General features: G+C 60.9%; 1 protein-coding gene across 3 annotated transcripts in view; it reads left to right on the top strand.

The window, feature by feature from the left end:
* The window catches only part of COL5A1 (collagen type V alpha 1 chain), a 140,336-nt gene that overhangs the window by 80,647 nt on the left and 32,994 nt on the right, over nucleotides 1-26,695 (top strand). For all 3 annotated transcript variants that reach the window (XR_008682561.2, XM_055401113.2, XM_055401112.2), the window contains exons 26-42: nucleotides 3,673-3,717; nucleotides 4,047-4,100; nucleotides 7,678-7,722; nucleotides 8,335-8,388; nucleotides 10,398-10,505; nucleotides 11,148-11,201; nucleotides 13,244-13,297; nucleotides 16,555-16,599; nucleotides 16,728-16,781; nucleotides 17,720-17,764; nucleotides 18,246-18,299; nucleotides 19,235-19,288; nucleotides 22,128-22,181; nucleotides 22,973-23,080; nucleotides 24,745-24,834; nucleotides 24,926-24,979; nucleotides 26,154-26,261. Coding sequence is in view for 2 of the 3 variants with exons in the window: in XM_055401113.2 (XP_055257088.1) it covers nucleotides 3,673-3,717; nucleotides 4,047-4,100; nucleotides 7,678-7,722; nucleotides 8,335-8,388; nucleotides 10,398-10,505; nucleotides 11,148-11,201; nucleotides 13,244-13,297; nucleotides 16,555-16,599; nucleotides 16,728-16,781; nucleotides 17,720-17,764; nucleotides 18,246-18,299; nucleotides 19,235-19,288; nucleotides 22,128-22,181; nucleotides 22,973-23,080; nucleotides 24,745-24,834; nucleotides 24,926-24,979; nucleotides 26,154-26,261 (1,080 nt within the window). In the remaining variant the exon portion in view is untranslated. The remainder of the gene's footprint in view (nucleotides 1-3,672; nucleotides 3,718-4,046; nucleotides 4,101-7,677; nucleotides 7,723-8,334; nucleotides 8,389-10,397; nucleotides 10,506-11,147; nucleotides 11,202-13,243; nucleotides 13,298-16,554; nucleotides 16,600-16,727; nucleotides 16,782-17,719; nucleotides 17,765-18,245; nucleotides 18,300-19,234; nucleotides 19,289-22,127; nucleotides 22,182-22,972; nucleotides 23,081-24,744; nucleotides 24,835-24,925; nucleotides 24,980-26,153; nucleotides 26,262-26,695) is intronic.

Below are 26,695 nucleotides of genomic sequence, written 5' to 3'. Positions count from 1 at the left end.
ATCACGAGTCATGCTGGGAAGGGGGTGGCTGCATGGCCCCCAGTTCCCTGACCTTACCTGGAGTTCCCCTCCCTGAATTGAAACTCCAACAACTAGAGTCCCTGAAGGGTCACCGGCTTCCTTTTGGATGCTGTGGGGCAAGAGGGGCCTTTAATGGGGACGCAGCCCAGGGAGACAGGGGGCCTCCCCTCACAGGCCCTTCGCTTCTCCTCCCCTGATCAGTGGTCACACTTTAAAATATGGGTGTACCGAGGATGCGAGGCGGGCGTTGTGCCAGGCCAACAGCGATGATGGTCAAAGCTAGAGGTAAAGAGGGGAACATCGGCGCTGCAGGCAGAGGGGCACGGAGCCCTCGAGGGGAACATCGGCGCTGCAGGCAGAGGGGCACGGAGCCCACGAGGGGAGCATCGGCGCTGCAGGCAGAGGGGCACGGAGCCCTCGAGGGGAGCATCGGCGCTGCAGGCAGAGGGGCACGGAGCCCTCGAGGGGAGCATCGGCGCTGCAGGCAGAGGGGCACGGAGCCCTCGAGGGGAGCATCGGCGCTGCAGGCAGAGGGGCACGGAGCCCTCGAGGGGAGCATCGGCGCTGCAGGCAGAGGGGCACGGAGCCCTCGAGGGGAGCATCGGCGCTGCAGGCAGAGGGGCACGGAGCCCTCGAGGGGAACATCGGCGCTGCAGGCAGAGGGGCACGGAGCCCTCGAGGGGAACATCGGCGCTGCAGGCAGAGGGGCACGGAGCCCTCGAGGGGAGCATCGGCGCTGCAGGCAGAGGGGCACGGAGCCCTCGAGGGGAGCATCGGCGCTGCAGGCAGAGGGGCACGGAGCCCTCGAGGGGAGCATCGGCGCTGCAGGCAGAGGGGCACGGAGCCCTCGAGGGGAGCATCGGCGCTGCAGGCAGAGGGGCACGGAGCCCTCGAGGGGAGCATCGGCGCTGCAGGCAGAGGGGCACGGAGCCCTCGAGGGGAACATCGGCGCTGCAGGCAGAGGGGCACGGAGCCCTCGAGGGGAACATCGGCGCTGCAGGCAGAGGGGCACGGAGCCCTCGAGGGGAGCATCGGCGCTGCAGGCAGAGGGGCACGGAGCCCTCGAGGGGAGCATCGGCGCTGCAGGCAGAGGGGCACGGAGCCCTCGTCACAGGTGAATCGGGAGGAGACAAAGGGCAAACCCTCTCCTTACAGAGGCATCACGTGGTTGCAGCCTGAAAGAGAAGACCTGTTCCTCTCACCCTTGTGTTGGTTTGGTGTGGCTTAAGAACAAAAGGAATAGATTTCAGAGCCGCTGAGAAGTATGAGAGATTTCAGGGCAGACACTGCTCTGGACTCATCGAGAAGTCGTTCCAGGCACACACGACAGGGTTCAGATAATGAATCTCGGGCTCCCGGGAACATTACAGAGCCAGGAAAAATCAAATTCCAGCAAGTATTCAGTGACAGGAGGAGATGCCCGTGGTATAATACTAAAGTAAACGTACGTCTTCTGGTGCCAGTTTTCCGTGCAAACGCGCACAGCAAATGGATTAGCTGCATCACACCCTTGGCCACCGTTACTGTGCGTGGTGAGGTTATGAAGGGGTTTAATTTTCTCTTCCACTTGCCTGATCATCTACAATGAACATATATTACTTTTTTTAATCAGAAAATATCAAATATACATAATTTAAGCTTTATTACTTTTCCATTATAAAATCCTGCTGGTTACAGGATTCTGGGGAGAGGTCAGCGAGCGGAAAGAGGGCAGAGATGGCCGTTCTTTCACGGAGGGAAGTCAGCCCCTCTGACTTGGATGGATTTCCTTCTGCAAACGCTCAAAATACGTAAGGGCGGTGCTTCCCCCACGAAGTGGCTGTCATCCTGGAAACACGGCTTAGAAGCCTGGCCTCCATTCCAACAGCAATGATCACTGTGGGGACTTCCCTGGTGGTTCAGGGCTTAGGACTTAGCACTTCCACAGCAGGAGCATGGGTTCAATCTCCGGTTGGGGAACTAAGATCCTGAAAGCTGTTTGGCGTACCCCCAAAAAACCCAGTACCCTCAAAAACACAGTGGTCAGTCCTTCTACTTTATCTGTCCAAAATACTGTGATCAGGCCTATTCTGTTTGTTTTTTAGTATTTTTTTGACTGTATCGATCAGTTGTGACACGCAGGCTTAGTTGTCCCAAGACACATGAGATCTTAGCTCCCTGACCAGGTGTTGAACCCGAGTCCCCTGAATTGCAAGGCAGGTCTTAACCCCTGGAGCACTCAGCAAGTCCCCAGGTCTGTCCTTATGGCCACCATGTAAATAAGGTCATCGCCAGATGGAGGGTCAGCTTGCTCCCCAGATATGAGGTCTGTTCTTGTTTGTGTCCGGGGCCTGGCCTTCACCACCCATAGTCACCCGTGACCTCAGTTCCTTCATGAAGAAATTCTAGGTTTGGTGGAAACGGTATGAAAGGCCTAGGAAGAACCCATGTGGCAGGGGGAGGAGGCCTCCCCTTTCTCCAGCGACCCCGGGCGGGACGCCGTCCCAGACACGTTTAGGTGCAGCCCTGCCGGCCTGGGATGCAGGCGGTGAGCCTCATCTCGGGAATGGAGAGGGCGGGCAGTGTGTCCCCTCAAGGACTCGGCAGCAGGCATGGTCCAACAGGGCCTGATTGTCCTCACAGGCTCCTGGCAAAGGAACTTCCACATTCTCCCCCTCGTGTGGCCACTGCCACAGGCTGTCTGCAGTGGCATCAAATCTAGTTCACGATAATCGCAAATTAAAAAGAACACACACAAATCATGTGTTCAAATGGGCAAGATCCGCGTCCCCACAACGCTGCTGTGTCCCATAGTAGAGCCCTAGAACTTTGGAAGGATCGAGCTGAAAGCAGGCAACCCACTCTCGCGTTACACACCCTCGAAAGAGGATGCCCAGAGAGGGCAAGCAACTCACCTAAGGTCACACAGCGGCTTGGGGGTTCCCAGGATTAGAATCAGGCTGCCCTGCCCTGCTAGCATCCCCACCCCACGCCACGGGGCTTCCCTTTACTGGCGCTCATGGGGGCGGACCCTGTTTCTGGACAGTGAACACTCAGCTTCTGCTTTTCTCATCCGTGTTTGGCTCCTGAGCTCAGAGGCACTGAACTTAGTGACCAGCTTGGGTCTGAAAGACAGAGAAGGTGAAGTTCCTGAGAATGGATTGATGGTGCTTGGGTAGAGGGGGCCGTGAGCAGTTCCTGGGGCCCCTGCTCTGCATCTCTGGGGGGATTCACCCCTTGCCCCCAGCTTCCCTCCCCATCTGTGTCACCTGGGGTGACCTCTGAAGACCTGCGGTGCCTGGGAACCTGGGAGGTCTGGTCCCCCTTCCCTGTCGTTGCTTGGCCACTGGTGTGGTTTTGCTGGTTGACCTTGAACACACGGCCTTGCTGTCACTGACCCCACCCACCGCAGGCTGGGTCAGGGCCTGGCGCACCGTGGGGCTGGGGCCCGTCTGTGGGTTTGGAAGCGCATCCCCTGCCACTGCCACGCCCCGGCATCGATCCCATGTTAACAGATGAAGCCAGCAAGGGTCTGGGCCAAAGGGCCGGGGGACCAAGGCACTGTGGGGAGGAACAGGAGGGACCCAGGCTCTGACCCTCACACTGGAGACCGCTGTGGGCGGAGCCTGCATTCCCAGTGGCCACTAATGCCAGCCTTCTCTTTCCCTGCAGGGGCACCCTGGCAAAGAAGGGCCTCCAGGAGAGAAGGGAGGGCAGGTGGGTACCGGTTGCACCCCTGGCCCCTCCAGCATCTCCCTCAGGATGGGTGGGACTGGGCCCCCCTCTGATCTGGGACCCATGCCCTGCTCGCATCCATCCTGAGAAGACCCGCTGTGGGTCCCCCTTCCCCGTGGAGCTGGGTGGTGCCCGCGTGTCTCCTCCTTCAGGCCTGGCCTGAGACACCCATCCGCTCTGCTCGCAGCGAGAGGGCTGTGTGCTGGGGGCAGGCCACTTTCCGGCTTGTGCTGGAAGGACCCTGCGTGGCTCGGGGTGAGCCGTGTCATCCACCTGAGATGGGGCTGATGCACTTTCCCGTCTGGTTTCAGGGTCCACCCGGCCCCCAGGGCCCAATCGGCTACCCGGGTCCCCGTGGAGTCAAGGTGAGCATCTCAGCCTGGGGTTTTCCTGAAGGTCGGGCTCAGGACTACGGGGCTCGGCTGGGCCTGTGTTAGGGATCCTGTGCTTTAACCTCCCACCCGCCCGCACGGGGGCAGTCCTGGTCTGGGTGACTGGCTCTCGGCATGTGAGCCCAAGCGGGTGGGGGACCCCAGGGGCCAGGAGGGGCTTCCATGGAGCAGGGCACGCCCCCCGGCGTCTGGGGCAACGCGGGCAGCTCGGTGGTGGCCTTCGCCAGGACGCGGGGCACCCTTCACCCTTGCTCTTTTACGGTCCCTGTTGAGTGGCCTTCTGGTCTTGGAGTCCCTGAAGGCAGCTGTCCTGAGCCCAAGCAACGAGCTGGGGGCCCTTTCCTGGGAAGTTTGGGACGTTTTCCTCTGGGCCATTCACACGTTGAGACAGAGTCTGTCCCCATCAGTAGCGTCTGGGCAGACCTTGCTGCTGGGGGGTGTGTCTGTGGGAGACTCCGTCAGTTCACACCCTGTCGAAAGGCTCCTGGAGCCTCATTAGCCGGGTGCAGAGCCCCCGTGCCCCAGACACGCGGCTGTCAGTTTGCCCTGAGCCGAGCGCTCGCTTTGCGCCGTGCGGTCTGGTCTCCGGCGATGCTGCGTTTGCCCCCCGCGCGTGCGCACCGAGAGCCCCTCCTCCTCGGGCAGGCTGCCGCCCTGTCTTCGGTCTCAGGCTTCCGAACCCACAGGAAAGCCAAGGGCGGCTCTTTCCTTCAGAACAGCTGTCGTTTGACCCGAAGCATCAGGTGTCTGTATAAAACACCTTGTTTATCTTGGCTGGCTTGGCTGGCTTGCGTGAACACGCCCATAAGCTCTGAAGGCCCCGCCCGTGTCTTTCACCCGCCTTTTTGCTTTCAAGCGTTTTGCACACCTGCCCTGCGGGGTGGAGGAAGGAGAGCCAAGATTCCGTTTTTCAGGGACCTCCCCGCAACTCCCCCCAAATCCACGCGGGTCTCAGGACTCATTCTAGGCTCGCTTATCCCTGATCAAGTGCCCCATCCTGACCCCAAGGGGCCCCAACTTCCATTTCCCGGAGTCGAGGTGTTCCAAGGTCGGGGCAGAGAGATGCCTCGGGTCGGGAACCTTGGACGGCGGCGTCTGTCTCTGAAGCAGGCCCTCGGCCCGCGCACTGCCTCAGGAGTTTACAAGGGCGGCTGTCTGGCAGCCGTGCTGATTGTGTGAGCGCAGAGCATGTTTATCTTACAAATTCCGGTTGCACAGAGAGCCTGTGCCAGCCACCATCCACGGCCAACCGCGGGGCGCTGCTGCTGCGAGCCGGAAAGGTGTCTGCTCCGAGATGCTCACGGAGAATGCTCTTATCTTGTCGGCCTGATCAGAATTCATCCAAGACACGAGCTGTCCCGCTAGACGGGCGAGCGGAGGGTGGGAGGGAGAGCAAGTCCAGATGCTGTTTTCTCGGATTAGTGGGTTCTCATGCCCATGTGCTTGAACACCCGCGGAGCCCCTGGTGTGACGAGGCCCGGAGGGTGGTGACTATGGAGATGCAGGCCGGCCCACGTGTCACCAGTGCCGTGGGATACCGAGGCCCTCCGCTTTCCTCCCGCCGAGTCCTGCCTTCCTCCCTAGAAAGGGGCCCCCTGAGCTCTTTGACCTCACTGACTTTTACATCTCCCCAGGTCGCCCCCCCAACATAGCCCTTTCTCAAGGGTCTGTTGGGCTTGACTGTGAGATCACACGGCCCCTCGCAGAGCCCCCGCAGGGCTGGGGGACTGGCGGAAGCCCCCCACACGAATCCACTCCAGGCCTGGGAAGCCCCATCCACTTCGGTGCCCTCACAAACAGAGACCCAGAGGGCCCTGCCCCTCCACTGTTCTATGACCTTGGCTCTCCCTCCTGGAACCCTGGGCCACCAGGGCTGCAGTGGGTGTTCTGGTCCAGGGGTCTCACCCGGGGTGGAGTCTCCCCCTGGGGACACCTGGAGACGTTTCTAAGCATCACGGCTTGAAGGGGCTAATACAGGGGCTACTGAGGGGCAGAGGTCTGCAAGGCTGCTCTACCCACTATGTGCCTGGGCAGCCTCGCAACAAAGAGCCATCCAGGTGCCGAGGTGACAGTACTCAGGCTAGGAAAGCCTGGTCTTCTATCTCCCTGGCCCCGTCCCCTGGCCTTGGACAGGTCATGAGGCCATAGAACTTCAGGTCTGGCAGGGATCCGCCCAATTCTGTCTCCCCATCGTCTTTCTGAACGGGCGTGGGGAGGTAAGGGAAGCCCACCCGGCCTGCTGGGCAAGATGCTGGAGAGCAGGTGCCAGAGCCCCGCCTCCAAAATCGGGGTTTCAGGGTCCCTGGCCTCTCCTCTGTCCGGGAGCAGGCCACGGCCTGGGATGGCGCCCAGGGCACAGGCCGAGCCCGCTCTGCACTCTCTGCTCTGTCTGAGCTGGCCCTCCGGGCCTCTGCTGCTCTTCTCAGCCCTCCAGGGCCTCCGCGCGCAGGCTCAGAGCTGCCGGTTCTGACCGGAGTTCTTGCCACAAGAGGGCAGCTGGCAGCACACAGGTCTGGCCGCAGGCTCAGCTGGATCCCAGCAGGAGGCCGGCCTCTCTGGGGCCCCGCAGGCCGGAGGCCTGAGGCAGCCTGGGCAGTCAGCAGGGTGGGCTTGCGCACCCGGCTGGCAGGCAGACTGGCAGGTGGGCCGCAGCCGCCAAGTCTGTCCCCGGGATGGAGCCGTTTCACTTGATCCGGCAGGCTCAGGCTGGTCCTGCCCTGACGGTTCTTGCTCAGCATGAGGATGAGCCGTGTCCTCAGCCGATACACTGAGTGACGGGGTGGTTGGTGCTGCTGCTGCTGTTAAGTCACTTCAGTCGTGTCCGACTCTGTGTGACCCCATAGACGGAAGCCCACCAGGCTCCCCCATCCCAGGGATTCTCCAGGCAAGAACACTGGAGTGGGTTGCCATTTCCTTCTCCAATGTGTGAAAGTGAAAAGTGAAAGTGAAGTCGCTCAGTCGTGTCCGACCCTTAGCGACCCCACGGTCTGCAGCCCACCAGGCTCCTCCATCCATGGGATTTTCTAGGCAAGAGTACTGCAGTGGCTTGCCATTGCCTTCTCCGATGCTACCAGGTGGTAATTAATGCTAATAAATGCTGTTATGATTATGACCACGTGTGACGGTAACAGAGAATGAAGACCATCAGATGGAACACAGCTCTGTCGATCGAGCATCTGCTGTGTGCCAGGCACAGACCCTGGGGATTCCCAGCAGGGGCAGGGTGAGGGCTGTCATCACCCCGACTTTCCAAGTGAACAGAAGTCTGGGCCCTCATCAGAGGCTACAGAGCGGGGCCTGAACCCGTCTGCCTGACTCTGGAGCTCAAGCTCAGGGCTCAGGTCCCCCTGCTCCCGAAGCCAGAGAGAGAGGGGTGTTTCTGGAAGAGAGCAGGGTGTGGGTAGAGGGGCACCCCGCATGCCCAGACCACTCTCTCCCCTGAGGCCGGGATGCTGAGGGCTGTCTGTGGGGGTGCTCAGCCTCCCGAGTGTTGGGGGTCAGGCCCGCTCTCAGCCTGGACCGTGAGTGCTCATCCTCTCTGTCTGCACAGGGGGCGGACGGCATCCGAGGTCTGAAGGGCACCAAGGGTGAGAAGGTGAGTGTGCCCGCCCCCCTCAGGAGCCGGGAGCCGGGGAGGGCCACCCTGGGGACCGAGTGACCACAGGCCTCTGACGTGTGAACCCCCAGTCCACTGACAGCACCGGTGCGCACAGTTCCCCTGTGGACCTTGGGACCCGGTGACCGAGCGCCCCTGACCACCTGCCCCTCCGTAGCCCAGCCTGGCAGGCAGATGGCGCCTGTCCCTGGCAGAGAACGCCCCCTGGCCTTCCTGCAAGGCCATCAGTAGCCGCCCCGCCCCTCTTGGGGGTCTTCTGTCGGTCTCCCCCTCCTCAAATCTACCTGTCACCCGCTACCGGGCCTGTGGTCATGCACATACGAGAGAGACTCTAAGAAAGGGGTTCCAACAGAGCTGGCCCGGGGTGCCCAGCGGAGCCAGGCCCCCAGGGCTGCAGCCTTCCTGCTGCGAGCCGGCCAGAACCGCAGAAGGCAAAGGGTTAACAGGGACACAGCTCCCGAGGGCCAGGGCCGGGCACTCAGAGTCCTGACCCAGCGCGTCGGCCATGGGGTGGGGCTGAGGCCCTGGGGTGGGGGGAGCTGGGTGGGGGTTCTCTCCCCCTGACTGAGGCTCTCTCTGGTCCCCCTGCAGGGTGAAGACGGCTTCCCAGGCTTCAAAGGAGACATGGGCATCAAGGGTGATCGGGTGAGTGTCGTGGGCAGGGAGGGGCGCAGGGCAGCCTCTCGGGACGGAGCTGAGGCCTCCGTGGAGGCTCCTGGCCACCAGCAGCGGCCAGCTCCTCCCCAGCTTCCAATGTGGAGCTGCGGCAGCCGATACCTGGTCCCAACCCCACCTGTGGGGTCACCTGGCCCCTCCGCCCTGTATCCATCAGGGGGTCAGTGGGGACTTTTTCTTGCTGGCCAGTACACTGGCCAGTGCTGCAGTCCACAGGGTCACAAAGAGTCGGACGTGACTGGGCAACTGAGCAACAGCAACCCTGGTTTGCAGAGCAGTGCTTCTGGATCATGACGTGTGACAGGTGTCCGGGAGGGAGAAGGGGTTGCCCAGCTCACCAGGGAGGGTCGCGTCCTGCCAGAGGCTGCAGGTGGGTTGCCAGCAGGGCCGCGCCCTGACTAGGGCCTGGGCTCTCTGCCAGCCCTTCGGGTGTCTGGGCCCCCAACCACCTCTTCAGCTGCTCTCCAGACCCCCGACCATAGCCCCCATGTTCTGGACCTCGGGCCGGGCTGTCCGAGGCTGACACCGCCTGGCTGGTTTTTAGTGAATATTCTGCCTCAGCTCCAGGGGAGCTGGCTGGGGTGTGGGCAAGTGCCCGCAGAAACCAGTGGCGGAGTCTCCATGGAAGGGAGGGTGACAGGTGATGCTGGGGGTAAGGGCTGGTGGGCCAGCTGCCTGCGGCTGTGGGGACACTCTGGAGACCCCCCAGTAAGTTCAGAAGAAACGGAGCCCTGCATCCCTGGAGGGCCCGCCGAGGCAGCAGCTGCACCCACAGGTGGACGGATGCCGTAGGCGGGAACGGGGCTGCATGTGGCCGGCCGCCCTGACCGTCCCCCAGAGAGCGGGCCCGCAGGCGCCGTTCCAGAGCCCGCCAGAACCAGAGAGCCTGTGGCTTGGCGCTTTGTCCCATGCTGGACAGGCAGGTGGGATCCAGGCCTCCGTCAGAAGGAGGGGAAGAAAAGAGAGGCATTCATGGCGCAGTCCTGTCCCAGTGACGTTGCTGCAAAGACGGCCCTTCTGGAATTTTCTCTTTGGTGATGGCTCCCCACATCTGAGGGGCCTCTTGCTGTCTGGCTTCATCTTCCTTTCCAACAACGTGAGGCACACGTTTCCCCAAGCCATCCCCCAGTCACACGCCGTGCCCTGGGCTTGCCTCTGGCTGAGGATGGACGGGGGGCCGGGACGGGGCCTCTTCCATCGTAATTTTTCCTGGAGAGGCATTTCTGCCGACGCTTGGCATTTCCTAATTTCCTGAGGGCTCAGTAAACATGGGAAGGATTGTCGGGTTGAGTGAGCAAAGTGCTTCTTAGGGACAGTGCGTCCTCGCCCTGCAGAGAGCTTGGAGCCGAGGAATGAGGGAGCTGTTAGCCGGCTTTATTTCCGCGACGCACGTTTCTGGGGGGGTTTGCACAGCTGTCCTGCAGCTGCTCTTGGACACCGGGGATCAGAGGAGGGCTCACACAGATGGCGCGGCCAGGCGGGCACTCTGCGGCCGGGCCGGGCCCCCGCTGCCACCCTCGCTTGGCCCCCAAGGCCCCCTTCCTGGTGTGGCTCAGGCCTCCCTGCCTGTACCTGGTGGAGCTGGTGAGGCTGCATTTCACCCTTCGGTATCTGGACACGGCCTGTGGATCTCCCGCGGGCGCCGACCCTCAGGCTGCAGTCCGGCTGGGCTCTTGGGCTGTTCTGGGACCTCCCGGGGCTTCAGGAGAAGAAGGCGGCTCCCCCCGCTGCCCACCCCCTGCCCAGTGGGGAAATAGCAGTTCAGAGCTCCTCGTTTAGCCAGGAGGTGCTCAACTAGAGGCCACTGGGAAGAGGCAGCCGTGGGCCTGAGAGTGGGCGCTGAGGCCTCCCAGGGTTGGGCCGGGTCTGCTTGAGCCAGCCCAGTGATGCTTGCCACCCACCCCTCGTTCCCAGATGGTGGGGGCACCCCGCGGACTGCAGTCTGGACAACGCCCTCACCTCCTCCTTCTGACCTGCAGGGGGAGATCGGCCCACCTGGTCCCAGAGGGGAGGACGGTCCCGAAGGTCCCAAGGGGCGAGGCGGTCCGAACGGCGACCCCGGTCCTCTGGGGCCCCCTGGGGAGAAGGTACGTGACTCGGGAGCCTGGCCGCTTCCTGAGGACCAGCCCTCCCGATGGCCTGGGGCGTCCAGGCGGCGGGTCGGTCAGGCAGAGCCCCGGGCGGGGCCGGTGTGCATCCTGACGTGGTGCAGGCCTGCTGGGCCACCGCACCCACTCCTGGGGGTGTTCCCTCCTCCGGCTCAGCCAGGGGCTGAGCCTGGCAAGCTTGGGGTTGGGAGTGGGGGCTCCTGACAGCTGCTCTTACACCTGCGGGGGGCCGCTCCCCTCATCTCGCTCCCCCACCCCCACCCCAGCCCCTGCACAGGAACCGGCTCACAAGTAGCCCAAACACCCCGCGCTGTCTGGCCCCAAGGCTGGGACACTCCGACAGAATTGAACAAAGCCCCACAGACAGAGTGCTTTTCCCGTACATGGGGTGTCACCCTCCACCCACCGGCTTCAGCAGGGGTGTCCATTCCTACTCGAGGGGCCTTGCTCCAAACCAGGCAGGGATTCTGTGGGAGACGCCGTCCCAGGAGGGCAGTCAGGCTCTCCGTGGAGGCCGTGGAGGCCGCACCCTGCTCCGGTCCCCCAGCCGACACACGCCGGCTTCCTCTCTGTTTCAAGCAGGGCCGGCCGGCTCGTAATGCACCTCCTTTGTCTCTGCAGGGCAAACTCGGAGTCCCAGGCCTGCCAGGCTACCCAGGAAGACAGGGGCCAAAGGTAACGTAGAGCCTGGTGGGGTCTGACCACGGGCGTCTCCCCTCTGCACACTCACCCACCTGCCCCGCCCCACGTAGCTGCTACGACAAAGCAGAAGGTCACGGTGGCCGTGTCCCGGCTCTGCCGGCTCACAGCCTTCTGCAGTGACTTGGTTGAGTCAGGAGGGCCCGGGAGAATTAGGTGGACCTTTCAGAGAGGCGCATCCCGGGCTGCACCTCCGAGTCCTCAGCCCCTCTGGCCTCTGAGGGACTCTGCGCACCGGTTTCTCCACACCCAGAGCTGTGTGCCTCCCACAGAGTTAATTCTCCCTGGAAATTCAGAGGTTATTTGCTCGTAACTGGGCATAAAAGGAAGATGAAAACTTTCTCATAGGCAGTCATGGTTTGTATTATGTGAAGCAGCTCCGTGAGGCTTTCCAGGTCACTTAAACCATTTTTTCTGTGTCACCTTTTATTATTCACGGCTCTTCCTTAAAGAATCGCCAGCTGCCTGCACTAGAGATGTAATTAGCAGCAAAAGAGAACTCACAGATCTGTCGGGTTTGTGTCTGTGCGTCCTGCCCTCCTCCGGCTTCAAGCCTCCGGACGCCCTCCTTGTTAGCAGAGGCAGGGCCCGCGGCGTCCCATGCGGCTGACGGCAGTGCCCTCAGCAGTCCTCCCCGGGGAACGGCAAGCGTCCCCACTCGGTGGGTGAGCCCACAGCCGCCACTCGGCGGGGAAGTAGTTTTGCTTCATGTCCATTAGTGACGCGCCTTCCGACCGCAGTGCTGGCCACTATACTTGTATGGAGAGAGCCTGATGGGCACGTTTTCTCTCCTGAAATGTGTGTCCCTCTGGGGGGGGACAGAAAGAGAGGAGGAGCTTGGCAGACGAGGTGGGGGTATAGATCGAGTTCAGGCAGCTTTGCGTAAAGGCAGAGGGAGAACCTTGAAGCTGCTTGGGCAGTGTGGATGGTCCTGAGGTGGTGACCCGCTCCTGAGCCGAGAGCCGTGAAGCCAGCATCCCTGGTTTTCCCGCCAAGAAGCCTGGTCCAGTCCCCTCTTTGTATCAGCAGGCAGGCTCACGGGTGGGTTGGCCAAGCTGAGCCCTTGGCAGAGGTGGCATCAGTAAACTTGTCCTGGGCTAAGCACACATTCAGGTCAGGATTTTAAGTCAGGTGGAGAGTAGAGACAGACTCAGCAAACGTTTAGACGGTGTCACCGGGAGCTCACAGAGTGGGCGTTTGGATATTTATCCAACCAAAGCTCTGAAGTGCTCACCTGCTTGTGCACACCTTGCAGAGTTCTAGAATTGAAAGAGCCATGCGATGCTGTGGTCGCTGCATAAATTTGCATGCACTTTTGGCTTTAGAAGCTGCCAGGCTTTATTTAGAGGTGCTCTGAGAAGATAAACCATGACAAAAAGGCCCCAAAAACAAATGTCACAAACGTGAGAGTCACACATCACCCCCAGCTGATCCTGGGGCACGCGCTCGTTTCTTCCCAAACGCCTGTGTTTTGCAGCCATGGGTGTGTGAGCGGAGGGTGTGCAGGGAGGGAGGAAGGGGAAGCTTGCTGAAGACTCAGTGCTGATTGTGAGATCTGGCGTCTGTGAGATGCTCAGGGATACTGAGTAGGTGGGTGCATGGGTGGGTGGACGGATGACGGATGGGTAGGTGGAGGGATGGATGATGGATGGAGTGGTGGGTGGTGGAGGGACGGATGGATGAATGGAGTGGGGGGGCGTGGAGGGACGGATGGTGGATGGGTAGATGGATGGTAGATGATGGACAGATTGATGGTGGGAGGGTAGATGGATGGATGGTGGAGGGATGGTGGGCGGGTGGTGGACGGTGGGTGGCTGGGTGGTGAGTGGAGGGTGGCAGAGGGATGGTGGGTGGGTGGCAGGGGTGGTGGACGGTGCAGGGATGGTGGTGGACGGCGGGTGGTGGTGGGGAGTCTGGTCCGGGGCTGGGAGCGTCGGCAGGCTCGTCCTCCGGGCACAGGCACACAGCTGGTCCCCGGTCGGTCTCTCATGCTTCTTGCCGTGTGAACTCTTTTTCAGGGTTCTGTCGGATTTCCTGGATTTCCTGGCGCCAACGGAGAGAAGGGCGGCAGGGTAAGGACCGCCTGGCCTCTGCCCAGGCAGTTTGTTCTGCCTCGGCATTAGCAAGTCTGTTCTCCAGCACAGCCTGTTTAATTCTCACCCACTTTGCTGCCAGAACCGCTTTCCGGAACAGCTGACCTTAAGTCTTTACACTAAGTGCTGGGGACTCTCAGAACGCTGGGCCGGGCGGGAATGCGGTAGATGAGGCAGCGGCCAGAGAGGCAGGCGTGTGGAGGACTCGCCACGATCGCAGCCGCTCTCGGGTCACCGGCGAAACCCAGGCTCTTCTCTTGCGGCCCAAGTGGCTCGTTTTAAAGGGCGGGGAAAGGCCTCGCCCTGCGCTGACGTCTCAGCCACTCCCTCATCTGGGGGCCAGGTGTGCGCCCTCCTCTTCCTGGGCTGCCGCCGTCACCGGGCACCCTCGGCGGGGTAGCGGGCCTGGCTTCCCTCCATTGTCATCGAGTGTGAAGGTGATCCCAGGGCCCAGACTGGGGGCTGTCCCCCCAGCCTCCCCAGTCCAGGCCCTCCGGCGGGAACTGCCCTGAAATCTGCTTAACGGCGTCACACAAGGGCACCTGAGCACTGCTCCTGGCTGAACTGGATCAAAAGGTCCTCTTGGGCCTTTGGAGTCTGAGCGGCCTTGACCACAGGCGTGTGGGGTGTGCAGAGCAGGCCTGGGCGGGTCCTCCCTGCCCGGACGGACAGGCTGCCCTCGTGGAGTGCTCACTCCGACCACCATTACTGTCTTTGAGCTGAGACAGTGCGGTCTCTTGAAAGCACGGGGGAAGACCTAAAGCCATCGAGAATCCATGTCAGTGGACGTGTTTGCCAGATTCAGGGAAGAGAAAATGGGGCTTCCTGACTGCAAGTTGCCCGCATGACACAGGGAAACCCTGAACTGTTTGTGTGCACCGGTGTCTAGACGCGTCTGCGCGTCCGTCTGTTGCTGAAGGTTTATATCACGTCTGTGTTGCCTCCTTGTCTGCGCAACTGAGTATTTCTGTGTCATGTCTGTACTACATCTGTCCGTGTGTCTGTCACCCACCGCCTACCTGTCTGCCTCGATCTTCCTGGTGGGGACAGTCTGACTAGCCTCTTGGGGAAAGGCGGTCACTCATGGAAAGTAGTCCAGGGTCTGAAAGCAGAGGAACCTGGGAGCCACAGAGCAGGCAGCCCCGGTGCTGGAGAACAGGGCCTTCCACACCACGTTGCCAAGAGAATCCCCAGGAGGGTCATGACGGCTAACAGGGGCCTGTGATGTGACCCCCACCCCTTTGCATGGAGGAGCCGGGCTGGGGATGCCCCGGAGGCCTGGCCGTGGCCCCGGGACTGGCACTCGGCTCCAAGCCCTGCTCCCCTGTCCCGCCCCTCAGCCGCTCCACCCCCGAGCTGAGAAGGCCAGGCAGGTGCCTGGACGGCCCCGGCCCCCACCGGCCGTTGTTCCAGGGCATCGGTCCACGGGTCACTGAGGGTGTCGCTACAAACGGGTGGTCAGAGAGCAGAGGGGCCTGGGACCGGGGACTCGCTTCTGGTCTGAGAGTCCGACTTGGTTCCCGGGGCCTGAAGCCTGGACACCTCGAGGAAACCGTCTACTTCAGGACTTTTGCAGATGCGTCCGGGGGCTGGGATACTGGACACGATGTGGCGTGTGTGCTGACACGCGTGTGCCCCTGTGTGCGGGCTGCTTGAGAGCCGGCAGGTCTTCTTCCACCCGCCTCGTCCTGGCTTCTCTGGAGGGGCTGGGTCGGCGGACCGCTGGCTGGGAGGTCCACGTACAGCTGGCTGTCACGTGACCAGTTGATGGCTTGTCCCTGTCACTGGCCTGCACCCCGGGCCAAGGCAGCGTCCCCGTCAGACCAGCTTGGGAAGAGCCAGCCCTTAGCAACACCACCAGCAACCCGAAGCTTCCATTGCCAGCTTAGGGCATCTCAACTCTAGTGAGGCCAGTTCTGGGAGAGCCCCTGCCTCCCCTGCAAGGCCACGCGGACAGGCGCTCATGGGAGATTCGCTGAGGAGGCCATGGGTGGGGCATCTTCTGTCCAGCCGCCTCCGTCACCAGGATGCAGACTCTGGCTCGTTTACGAGGAATCCTGGGAAGGCTGGTGCCGCCTGGGAGGCCAATGGAATCTGAGGCTGAGGCTGGGGCAGTTTGTTTAGGTTGGAACCAAGAGCTGGTCAGGCTGCAAGATCAAAACCATGATCCAGCTTGTGCTGTTGGATGGAGGCTTGGCATGAGCCTGCGTGCCAGCTGGACTCACCCACAGACGCCAGGAAGTAACCTGGGGGTGGGCCACGGTGTCTCGCTGGCAGGAGCCCATCAGTTGAAGAAAGCAGATGTTTCATTAATTCTCGCCGGCAAATATTTATTTGAAGCCAAGAGATACCGCCGCCTAATGAAAGCAGCAAGACCCACGTGCATTGTTTAAAAGCATCGTAATTACCTCATCATCATAAATGGTTTTATTAAATTTCCTTTCAAAACGGGAGGCTCTGGAAAGCAGTTTTGATTCTGGCGGCAAATGAGTGAAAGATGCTGAGAGGAAATGTATCAGGTGGCCCTTAGCAATGCAGATCCATCTTGGGCTTTGCCGTTAGAAACAGGGTAAAAAAATAATTCCGGAAAATGAGTGGAGGGCCTTGATCAATCCATTACTTGCTCACGCTGTAGGTAAACTGCACTTACAGCTATTATGTCTTTGCTTTGGGGAAAAAAATTGCAGTGCATTTGTTTTTCGTGGTTTGGAAAATGCAAAGCAGCAGAGAGAAGGAGTCTAAATTCTATTAGAAGAGAAGCAAATGACTCTTGGATATATGATTTATATATTAAGTTGCAAGTTTCTTTGTCTGCAGAGCCTGTTGAAAATTTAATGGCTAATATCCTTAACTGTAGCGGAAGTAAATTATGTATGAAAGGGGTTGACTTTCTCCTCTTGTAATAATGGTTCCTCCCCACCTCCACTGCTGCAAGAGATGAAGAGGGACGGTTGGGTGGGGGAGGGAAGTGGAGGAGTGGATGTTTTGAGGGGAGGAAACCAGAGAAGTGAGGTAAATATCCCTCAGGCGGCAGAGGGAGCTAGAGTTTCAGAAGGCCCTCGTGCAGACTGTGAAGCTGGGTGCATTGCCCGAGCGGTGCGTCCTGCCACCCTGACACGTCTTCCTTTAAAGCCAAGATAAGAGGGTGGGCCTTTCTAGCTTGACTTCCAGCGGTCTCTGCGCCACCTAGGCAGTGGCAGGCGTGCCCTGTGACTGACACCCTTCTCTGATTGCAGGGCACCCCTGGGAAGCCGGGACCGCGGGGGCAGCGAGGCCCAACGGTAACCCTGGGCGGAGGGCGGCCTCCAGTCTGGGCGCGGGCGGTGGGGCGCCTGCCTGGTGGGAGCGGGGATGAAGGCATCGTGCACGCCGGGTTGGGGTCCACCTGTCTTCTCTTCCGTTTATCCAGGGCCCACGAGGTGAAAGAGGCCCGCGGGGCATCACCGGGAAGCCTGGCCCCAAGGTGCGTGTGCGGTCTCCTCTGCGGCCGCGGCCTGACCCCGAGTTCTTGGTGCTGCCCACCCCCACAGAGGGGGCCCCACGGCCTTCTCCACTGCGAAAAATAGAAGAATGAAGGAAGATTTATTGGGGGTGTTTAAGAAGGAGCTGGCTGAGTTAGGTGAGGTCGGGTCACAGAGGCCGCCTGGGGCCACCGCAGCGTGGAGGTCAGGCCCGGCCAGGCTTTGGACCAATGTCCCCCCAGCTCTGATGGGGAGGCCTCATTTCTTTTCCTCGAGAGGGCTTTGGAAGAGACATCTTGCTGGGATTCTAAAGAAAGTTCTTTGCGCCCCATGAGAGTCCAGGCCCACCTCTAAGGCCTCTTCTCCCACCCTGGGGCCTTGACACCACCTCCTCCAATCGGCATAGAAGCAGACCTCAGCCAGGCAGCAGGCCCATCCTGTCCTGCCCTGTGCAGGGCGAGCTTCCAGCGCACTGTGATGCTAAGGACGTGGGCCGGCGACTGGCCGGGGCGGCGAGCCAGGCGGAGAGCTGGCCGGGGGCTGCCCGAGTCCCTCCGTGACGAGCTCCAGGCCCGTCATGCTCCCAGGAGGCTGACTTCACACTCAGCTGCTGCCTGGTGCTGGCTGGGCCCTGGGACGCAGTCCGTGTCCTGTCTTCTCGTGAGCTTTGGCCCCTGGCCCCAGAGCAGCAGCACCTTCTCCTGGGAGTGTCTCAGCCCCGGCGAAGCCAGCTGAGTGCCGGTGTGCAGAGGCGAGGACTGCCCGAGGCTAGTGCACTCTGCTCCATACGGAGGATCCGGCGGGGTGACTCCAGAGGGCACAGGGGCGCTAGGCGATTCTGCACCTGTGATGACGTCATGGGCCAGAGTCTTTTCATCAAAAACAGTAATGACAGAAATGGTAATAACAAGCTTTTCTTGCTCTTTCCCTGCCTTCCCAGGGCAACTCTGGAGGCGATGGCCCGGCTGGCCCTCCAGGGGAACGGGTAAGCGCCTAGACGTGTCCAGAAACACCCCAGGAGCGTCTGCCAGAGAGCTGCCTGCCCTCAGTGGCCCCCAGCGTTTCTTCCTGGGTGGGCGGGGCAGAGCACAGCCGGCCTTCGACCCTGGTGAAGGAGGGTGGTTCCTAAAATCCAGAGGTGGCTCGGGGGTGGCCTTCCCCGGGAGTAAGGTCTTTTCTGTTGGTTGGAGGTGACAACCCCATCCCCTTGTTCCTGGCCTTGGGGCTTGGAGTAGGGGCTGACTAAGATGTCAGGAAACGAGTCCTGGGCCCCACGCTGCCCCGAGGGACCTTCTTGTGTGACTGGACTTCCTTTTCACATCGGCGAGAGCAGGGCTGGAAAGAGCTTTTCAAAAGTCATGGGGAGCAGGGGTAACCGTGCCTGTGCTCAGAGACCGGTGGTGGGGTTGCCGGGCCCACGTGCTGGGGAGACGGCTGTCCTCATACCGGCTCTTGTCTGTCCCCAGGGACCCAACGGACCCCAAGGACCCACGGGGTTCCCTGGACCAAAGGGCCCCCCGGTGAGTACCTCATTTTCCCTGTGGGGCTCGCTCAGGGTGTCCCGGAGACTCCGGTCCTTCCCCAGGGCTCCAGGGAGGGGGGCCAGCCCAGGAGCTCTGGCTGGGGGGGCAGTTTGGGGCACACGTACCCCTCTGTCGTCAGACCATCACGACTGTCCAGTCGGCCCTGTGTCAGGGTGGTAACACTGTCATGGCAAATGGCCACCAGCCCAGCCCCTTAAAACCACAGAAATGCGTTCTCTCCTGTCTGGAGGCCAGAGCGCGAGCTCCCGGGGTCGGGGTCCGATTTCTCCCCGGAGGCCTCTCCAGCCCCTGGCCGCCCTGGGCTTGTGGATCCTCAGCCCCACCTCCGCCTGCATCTTCTCCTGGCCTTCTCCTCTCTCCTCCGCTGTCTCTACCCGCTGGCCCCTGGATGAGGGCCCAGCCTAACCTCGACCTGATCCCATCTGCAGAGACCCTGTTCCCAAATGAGGCCAGGGTTGCAGCTTCCCGGGGTTAGGACCTCAGCCTGTTTTTTCTGGTGGTGGAGGGGAGAGGCGCAGCTCAGCTAGCAACAGATAACAGTGTGTTTCCTCTGAGAAGGAAAAGCCCCTCATCATGGGAGTTGCTGCCTATCGGGACTGGCGTGGGCGCAGGTGTTAGGAAGGAGCTCGACCTCTGCCCCGCAGAGACGGGCCCAGTGCCTCCTGCGGCCGGGCCTCAGGGAGCTGCTGATGCCTTGGCTTCTCCCGTGGGAGACGACAGGGACACTCAGGGCGGTTGGGAGGGTTCAGGGGGGCGGTGCCCAGACCCGGGCTCCCAGCAGTGCTTGTCACTGTGGCTTAGCCGTCATCACCTTGGAAATGAAGTGGTGGCTTCTGTCCTCTGGGGTGGCACAAAGTCCGGAAGGTGTGTGTCTTGGAATGAGATGACCTTCCCTCCTTGGCTTTCTGCAGGGACCCCCAGGCAAGGACGGGCTCCCAGGACACCCCGGACAGCGAGGCGAGACGGTGAGTGTGGACGTGGCTGGGAGATGCGGGCGCCGCGCCCGACCTTCGCTGCCGGTCGGCTCGGGCAGGAATGAGGCTCAGCCTCGGGACGCTCCCTGAGGGCCGGCCAGCTCCTGTGGCTGCAGGATTCAGCCTGTGTGGGCGGAGCTCTACGGCCTCCGAGCAGCCCCTTGGCCTCTGTGTGTGAGGGCAGGTGTCGGCTTCAAGCCATCCTGGCCAGCCTGGTCCAAGGTCCCACGTGCAACCATTGTGATGCCAATGAAACCTAGAGGAGTAGCCTCCGCTTCTCCGGGAGGATCGGAGTGCGGCCTAGTGCACACCACATGTGTCTCAACTGGGCACTCCTTGGAAGGTCCTCCGTTTCCAGCTTGTCCGGTTACTTTATGCCCTGTCTGTCCCGGCCCTTCTGGCCTCGGCGGGATGGCAGGGAGCCAAATGGCTCCCCCCAAGTCCCCTTTTCAGTAAAGGGGATGGGTGGCTGGTCGGGTTGGAGTTTGGGCCCTTGGCTGTGCTCAGGGCCAGCATCTCTGTTGTCACAGGCTCACCTTGGCCTTTCCCTGACCTGTAGCAGTGTCCGCGACAGTCTTAGACAGCTGGACTTAATGGACGCCCACGTATTTTAGTTCCAGAAAAAACATTGGGATCACTTCCTGGTCCCAGGAGCCATGGGGGATTCAACCAAGCTTCATGCTGTTTTCCCCCCAGGCCTGTCCCTGCGAAGGGCATGGGCACACCTGTGACCTTGGGGCTCCCCGCTCTAGACAGCTGGGGTTCGCAGCACCTGGTGACCTCCTGGCCTCCATAGTGGTGGAGGGTGGCCCGCAGAAAGGCCCCCTTGTGTCTGCGTCCTGCGTCCGTGTGGCCAGAGATCTCTGACGGACTCTCCCAGGAAGAGCCGTCCCCTCGTGAAGTGTGATCGTTAGAAGCACACAATACATTCTTGGTGCCGCTTAAACCACCCACCCTTAGTTCCTTTCTGGCTCGTGGTGATGAAGCGTCCTCTAAATGTGCCGTCCTGGTGCCCTGTGGCTGATAAACAGAGTTTACTTTGCTCTTTTGTTTATGGAGAAAAATGAAAACACACCCAGCTTTGCAGGCTTTTCTCTAATGCTTCCCTGAGCAGACCAGACGGAAGGTTCTCATCGCACGGCGTGCGCTATCCCCTCTGCCTTGTTCTGGGAAGAGGCTGGCAGAGTGATTAAGCCGTTTGTTTTGCTGGGAAAGTAGGACAGGTTCTTTCCGGCACCCCCCCGCCCCGCCACACCTTGCTGCCCCCAGAGACTCAGGGGCACCCCCATCTGGACCCACCTGGGTGTTGCCTCCTCCGGGGGTCAGTCCAGACGCCCTGCAGAGACGTCCTCCTTGTGGTGATGACCTGTGCTTTTGTTAGAGAGCTGGAGACATGAGAGGTTGTGGCACCTCCTAAACACAAGCCCAGAGCCCACTTGTCACAAGGGGCTGGAGACGGACCCCGGCCTCAGCCTGCCTGGGTGTCCCCTCAGTGCCCCACACGGCAAGCCTTCCTTGCCTCCGCGTGGGCACTGCTGCCCAGCTCCCTGAGCAAGGGAGATGCCTTCAATCTGTCCAGTGTGTCTTGTTTCTGACCCTGTAAAGGCTGCTGGCCTTGCGGCTAAGATCAAGTGCAGCGTGGGGGCTTCAGAGCTGGCTCAGTGGTAAAGAATCCGCCTGCTGAGGCAGGAGGCACAAGGGATGCAAGTTCGATCCCTGGGTTGGGACGATCCCGCGGAGTAGGAAATGGCTACCCACTCCAGTACTCTTTCTGGAAAATTCCATGGACAGGGGAGACTGGTGGACTACAGTCCATGGGGTCACCAAGAGTCGGACACGACTGAGCACACAAAGGTCGCCTGCGGGGAACGCTGCGTCGGCCGTGGCCATGTCAGTCCCATGCGTGCAGCTCAGCTGGGCCTAAAGAGGGAGCCCTCCCAGACTCTGCCGTGAAGCCGCCTCTGCTCTGGGTCTGCACGGTCCAGCGGCTGAGCGTCAAGTGTCCCTCAGCTGCAAGCTCGCTGGCTGTCATGTGGTGGGTCAGAGGCCCTTGCCCGTCAGCCCCGTGGGCAGCTGGCCCCGCGGCTCTTGCTGCAGCCTTAGACGAGCCACTTACCTCTCCAGACGCCGTAGGGTTTCCACTGAGAGCCTCCCGGGCGCTGCATCTGCACGTCTCCCCCAGCGTCACGTGGCGCCTGCAGATGGCATCTTGTCCGCACGTGCCAAGCTCCACGGATGTGCCGGAAATTAAACCGGTGGTGCTCTGCCATTAGCTTCGCCTCTGGGGGAGTGTGTGCAGAGCAGCCAGGCGGCCGGGTCCGTGCCAGCGTGCGGAGCAGAAACGAGCGATTCCTGTTGAGCTGAGCTAAGAATACCTCCCAGCTGCCACACTGTGGAAGTGGCAGGTCCCCACTGCGTCCGGATTTCAATCAGTGCGTGTGAGACCGCCTGTCCTGTCCTGCCCTAGGGGCCTTGGCAACACCAGCAGGACGGTCCCCGCAAAGTCGCTAATGAGCCCAGAGGTGGCTCCCGAGTCTAGTTTCCAGTGGCTGTGACACCAAGTCTGCTCAGAAAATGGACGCTTAGTGGCGTGAGGAAGATGAACAGTTATAGAGTATATTTCTCAGCGCAAAGCAGGGTGAGGGAAGCAGCTAGTGAAACTAACCTGTCTGGTTTCCTGACCTTCCTAAATTCATGCGAAGTGGAACAAGAAAAATGGCCCTTTTAAATGAGGTCTTGGACGTCCACTGTTTTAGGGTGGGGTGGGGGCTGGGGGTGACCTTCTGTCCACCGCTTCAGCCATCTCAGTGGGCTGACTCTCTCTTTGCAGGGTTTCCAAGGCAAGACCGGCCCTCCAGGCCCCCCGGGTGTGGTCGGCCCTCAGGTGAGATACAGTCCCCGCTGGCATCTCTGGTCATCCCGGGTCCCCGCCCACTTGAGAGACACGGTCACGCTCGGGGTGGAAGATCCCCAATCCTCAAGGGGCGGGTGCAGCCAGGGGCATCATAAGGCTTAGAATACTCATTCAGAGGTGCTTTCCATGCAACAGAGCAGGTGCGGGGGGTGGGTGATCACGTGACGCCAACCGAGCGGGCAGAGCCAGGGGGCTGCCAACCCTGTGGGCACACCAGTCAGGCTCAGGGAGTCCGGCTTCCACCCTCCAGGCAGCCCAGCCCTTGGGGTCCATGCAGCCTGACTCCCCGCTCTGGATCCAATGCCCGGGGCTGCCGTTCTAACCTTGGATCTGTGTGAGAATGGGCTTGCAGGCTCAGGGGCACAAAACAGGGTGCAGTCACCTTGCTTCCCAGAAAGTCCATGCCCAATGTGTCGGTAAATAAGATACTGACCCAGGAAACGCGGGTGCGCCCCCTGCCCTTCCCTGCACAGGCTTCCCCCCGAGGCCCAGGAGACGCAGACCCCGCTGGCTTCATCGGAGATGACACACAGGACCACAGTGGGGGCCGGGCAGTGGCTGGTGAACAGCACCCCCGTGTGCTTTGCTCCTGCTGGGTTTTTACCAGAAGGAGAAGACCTTCCAAGGAAGGTGACGGTCTGGTGGGCTCGCAGCGGCCCTTCGCCTCTGCAACCAGCCTGTTCTTAGACTGAGGCAGAGAAGGTTACTTTCTTGCGTGTCCCTGGAACGTGTTTACTGGCTGACACGCTTTTTCCCCGCAGGGTCCCACCGGGGAAACTGGTCCCATGGGCGAGCGTGGCCACCCTGGGCCCCCGGGCCCCCCCGGTGAACAGGGGCTCCCGGGCCTGGCCGGGAAAGAAGGGACGAAGGTGAGTGGCTGGGACCTCATCCCTGGCGGACTTTCCGGGGGACGGTTTCGGCCCTTGGTCTGTGTCTTTCTGTTGCTTTTTTCTGATGAATGGGTGATTCTCAAGTAGCTGCTGTTCCTGCCAATGCACCCGCTCAGACCAGGGACTCAGCTTCTCTCTGCTCACTTTGAAGGAGGGCCTGAGCCGATCAGCTGCCTGGACAGAGATGATGCAGGACTGTGGACCACCTCTTCCCCAGCCACCTGGAGTGGCCGCCCACCCATCCCAGAACTCGGGCACTTCATGTGTCTAAACTGAAGTTAGCGGAAAGTGACCCTTTAAAAAATTCTCCACTTTAAGACATGAGAGTTGTCGTTCAGTCGCTAAGCCATGTCCGACTAGGGACTGCAGCAAGCCAGGCTTCCCTGTCCTCTACTACCGCTTGAAATTCGCTCAAACTCATGTCCATTGAATTGGTGACGCCATCCAACCATCTCATCCTCTGCCACCCCATTCTCCTTTTGCCTTCAATCTTTCCCAGCGTCAGGGTCTTTTCCAATGAGTCAATTCTTCGCGTCAGGTGGCCAAAGTATTGGAGTTTCAGCTTCAGCATCAGTCCTTACAACGAATATTCAGGGTTGATTTCCTTTAGGATTGTCTGGTTTGATCTCTTTGCAGTCCAAGAGACTCTCAAGAGTCCTTTCCAGCACCACAATTCGAAAGCATCAGTGAAAGAATAAATAATAAAAAAAATCCATCCCCAGACTGGGTGCCCCAAGCTGGGGACTGTAACTTCCTGTGTTTTTGCATGAAAAGGAACGGCCCTCTTCCTCCAGCTTTTCAGTGAGGGACTCAGGAGAGATAAGTTCTGCAGCCCTTTGCGTGACCACATACGGGAAAGTAAACTTGAAGAGTAATCTAAGAGTGGAAAGGTCACACACACAGGTGCGCATGCAGGCATATATGATGGTGTACAGACACACGTGCTATGTATGTGTGTGACGTAGAGACAGCCGTCAGCCGTAAAGAGAGCTGGCGGAGTTTGGAAAGGACGCCCCTACTCTCCCATGTGGAACCCCAGAGAAAGTCCTAGAAGACATCACAACCGTAGTGAATTTCAGGGAAGGTACATGGTCAGACAGAGAATCCTTTCAGAAAATGTGGTTCAGGCTCGTGATGAATATCTTGAGCAGCAAGTCCATTTCGGACAAAGCTTCCAATGCTTTGGCCACAGAGTTCTTCACCTGAGCCAGTTTTACAAGGATCCCTGGGTAGGTGGAGTTCTTCACCTGAGCCAGTTTTACGAGGATCCCCGGGTTCATGGGAAGCACAGGCGTGAGGGCCCTCAGCCCCCGCTCGGGCCGCCATGGCGCTGAAGGATGTGGTGGGGAGCAGGACTCCACGGATCATGACTGGAGTCCCAGACAGAGTAATTTCCCATGCCACACGTGGGGCAGGCTGGCCACGCAGGCTCCCAGGTGTGAGCTTGGGCCGTGCTCCAGCTCCTGGACCCGTCAACCAGTGAAGCAAGTCAAGACCCAGAGGTTCCTTTTAAAGCTGTGAGCCCCGGGAAGCCCCCCTCCAGCCCAGGTCCCGAGTGGATCTAGAATACCAGGCCCCGCCCAGCTCCCCGTCCACCTCAGCCATGGGCATCGCCCAAAACTGACCTGTGGCCCTAATTCCAGGGTGACCCAGGCCCTGCCGGCCTTCCTGGGAAAGACGGTCCCCCCGGGCTGCGAGGCTTCCCTGGAGACCGAGGACTTCCTGGTCCAGTGGTGAGTGAGGGGTCTGCCGGGGGATGGGTTGGATGTCCCCCCCGGGGAGGCTTCTCCCCGCGGCACCCCCTGACACCTCGTTGCTTTGCAGGGGGCGCTTGGACTGAAAGGCAGTGAAGGCCCCCCGGGCCCACCAGGCCCCGCGGTGAGTGTACTGGCCCACCAGAAAGCCTCTCCCACCCTCTCCCTCCAAGCCTGCTCTGCAGGAGGGCAGGTGTCCAGAGGGCCAGGGAGCACGTACACCGGCCCTGACGGTCCCCCGGGGATCCTGGGAAGGCTGTGGTGGAGGAGGTGGACTCGGGATGTATGTGGCCAGCGTGCCTGAGCTGCCAGCCAGTGACGAAGGCCCGGGGAGGGGCCGTGCTGTGTGAGGGGACTTGGGGGGCCAGGAGTGTGGACAAGGGCTGAGTGAGCCCCCCTAGCCCGTGGAGGTGCTCAGCATGGGTCCAGGCCTGGAGCACCCTGGACGGGCACATGCAGCTCCAGGGCCTCGAGCCGGGCTGTCCACACACCCAAGGCCGCTCGGGTCAAAGGTGACCCAGCACAGGCAGGAGGCCCGGCCCCCAGACCTGTGTTGTCTGTTTCCTTAAGTGGGTCCCTCCCAACCGTGAGATTCAGCTACACGAGGCCTAAAGATTCAGAATTTTGAGACCCCGGGCTGTGGTCTGGGGGATTCAGGGGCCACGTGAGGCTGTGCCCACAGACCCCCGCTCCTGTCTGACTATTTATGGGAAAGTGACACCTAATTCACTCCCCCCTTAAGACAGGGCCCGTCCACACCCCATTCCCCTGAGTGAGGGGCCGTTTGAGAGAGACGATGGGGAAGTCAGGTGGAAGTGAGGTGAAAAGTCATCTTCCTTCTGATAAAGGTCAGGGACAGGATGCCTCATGGGGGACCGGGGTCCCTCAGTGCTGAACCGCTAAAATTAGTCCAGGTGCCCACCTGTCAGACCTGGCCCCGGGCCAGAGCCTCCCCCATAAAGCAGACAGCATGGAGGAGCCGGGTGGCCAGTGGGTACCCCGGGGGCAGGCGGAGCCCACAGGGCCAAGTAGGTGCCAGGGTCCCAGAAGAGGACCCTCCGGGCCAGGACTTACGGAGGAGGTGTCCTCAGACGCTCTGCGGGGACTTGGGATTACGGGAGGGGCTCGGGAACAGCCTCAAGTGCTAGACCTGATAGTCTCTGCTCACTCGGGGCCCTGGGGAGCTACGGCAGGCTCTAGGGTGAGGTAGTGCATGGCATGATGGGGTGGGGCTTCAGGAAGTCGCACCCACGCAGCTGGAGAGCCTTTGGAATAAACCACCTTCTTGCCTCGCCCAGGGATCTCCAGGGGAGAGAGGTCCGGCTGGTGCCGCCGGGCCCATCGGAATTCCAGGGAGACCTGGGCCCCAGGGGCCCCCCGGGCCGGCTGGGGAGAAAGGCGCTCCTGTAAGTACTTCCCCGGAGGAGCTTGGTCCCTGCCCTGGGCTGCACTCCCTGGGCGTTTCCCTGGGGTTTGTGGGGGGGGGGGTGGGTGGTGAAGTTTGTCATGTGTGCCTGGCTGTCACGGTTGAGGTCCAAGGGCGGCCAGATGCTTCCCCAGAGTGGTCTGAGCTGGAGGGGTGCTCAGGGGGTGTCGGGACAGGCTTACTGGTCAGGCCTCTGCGTCTGTGCCCTGGGACATGCAGGCAAGGGCTGGGGGTGGGAGCACATGGAGACTCTGTCCAAACGTGGCCTTGGGCCCGGTCCAGGCTCTGGGGCCCCCACCCCGGCCTGGGCCCATGACTGGTCAGTGTTGGGGAAAGGTGGATATTTGGGATGGTGCTTGCTGCATTGGTCTGGGGGCAGGTGTGGAACAGAAAAGGGACAGGTGACCTGACGGG

This window comes from Moschus berezovskii, chromosome 11, assembly GCF_049115385.1.
Source record: "Moschus berezovskii isolate FMDL1 chromosome 11, NW_MosBer_1.0, whole genome shotgun sequence".
Classification (NCBI taxonomy): Eukaryota; Metazoa; Chordata; class Mammalia; order Artiodactyla; family Moschidae; genus Moschus; species Moschus berezovskii.
This window is presented reverse-complemented; position numbering and strand designations above follow the sequence as displayed.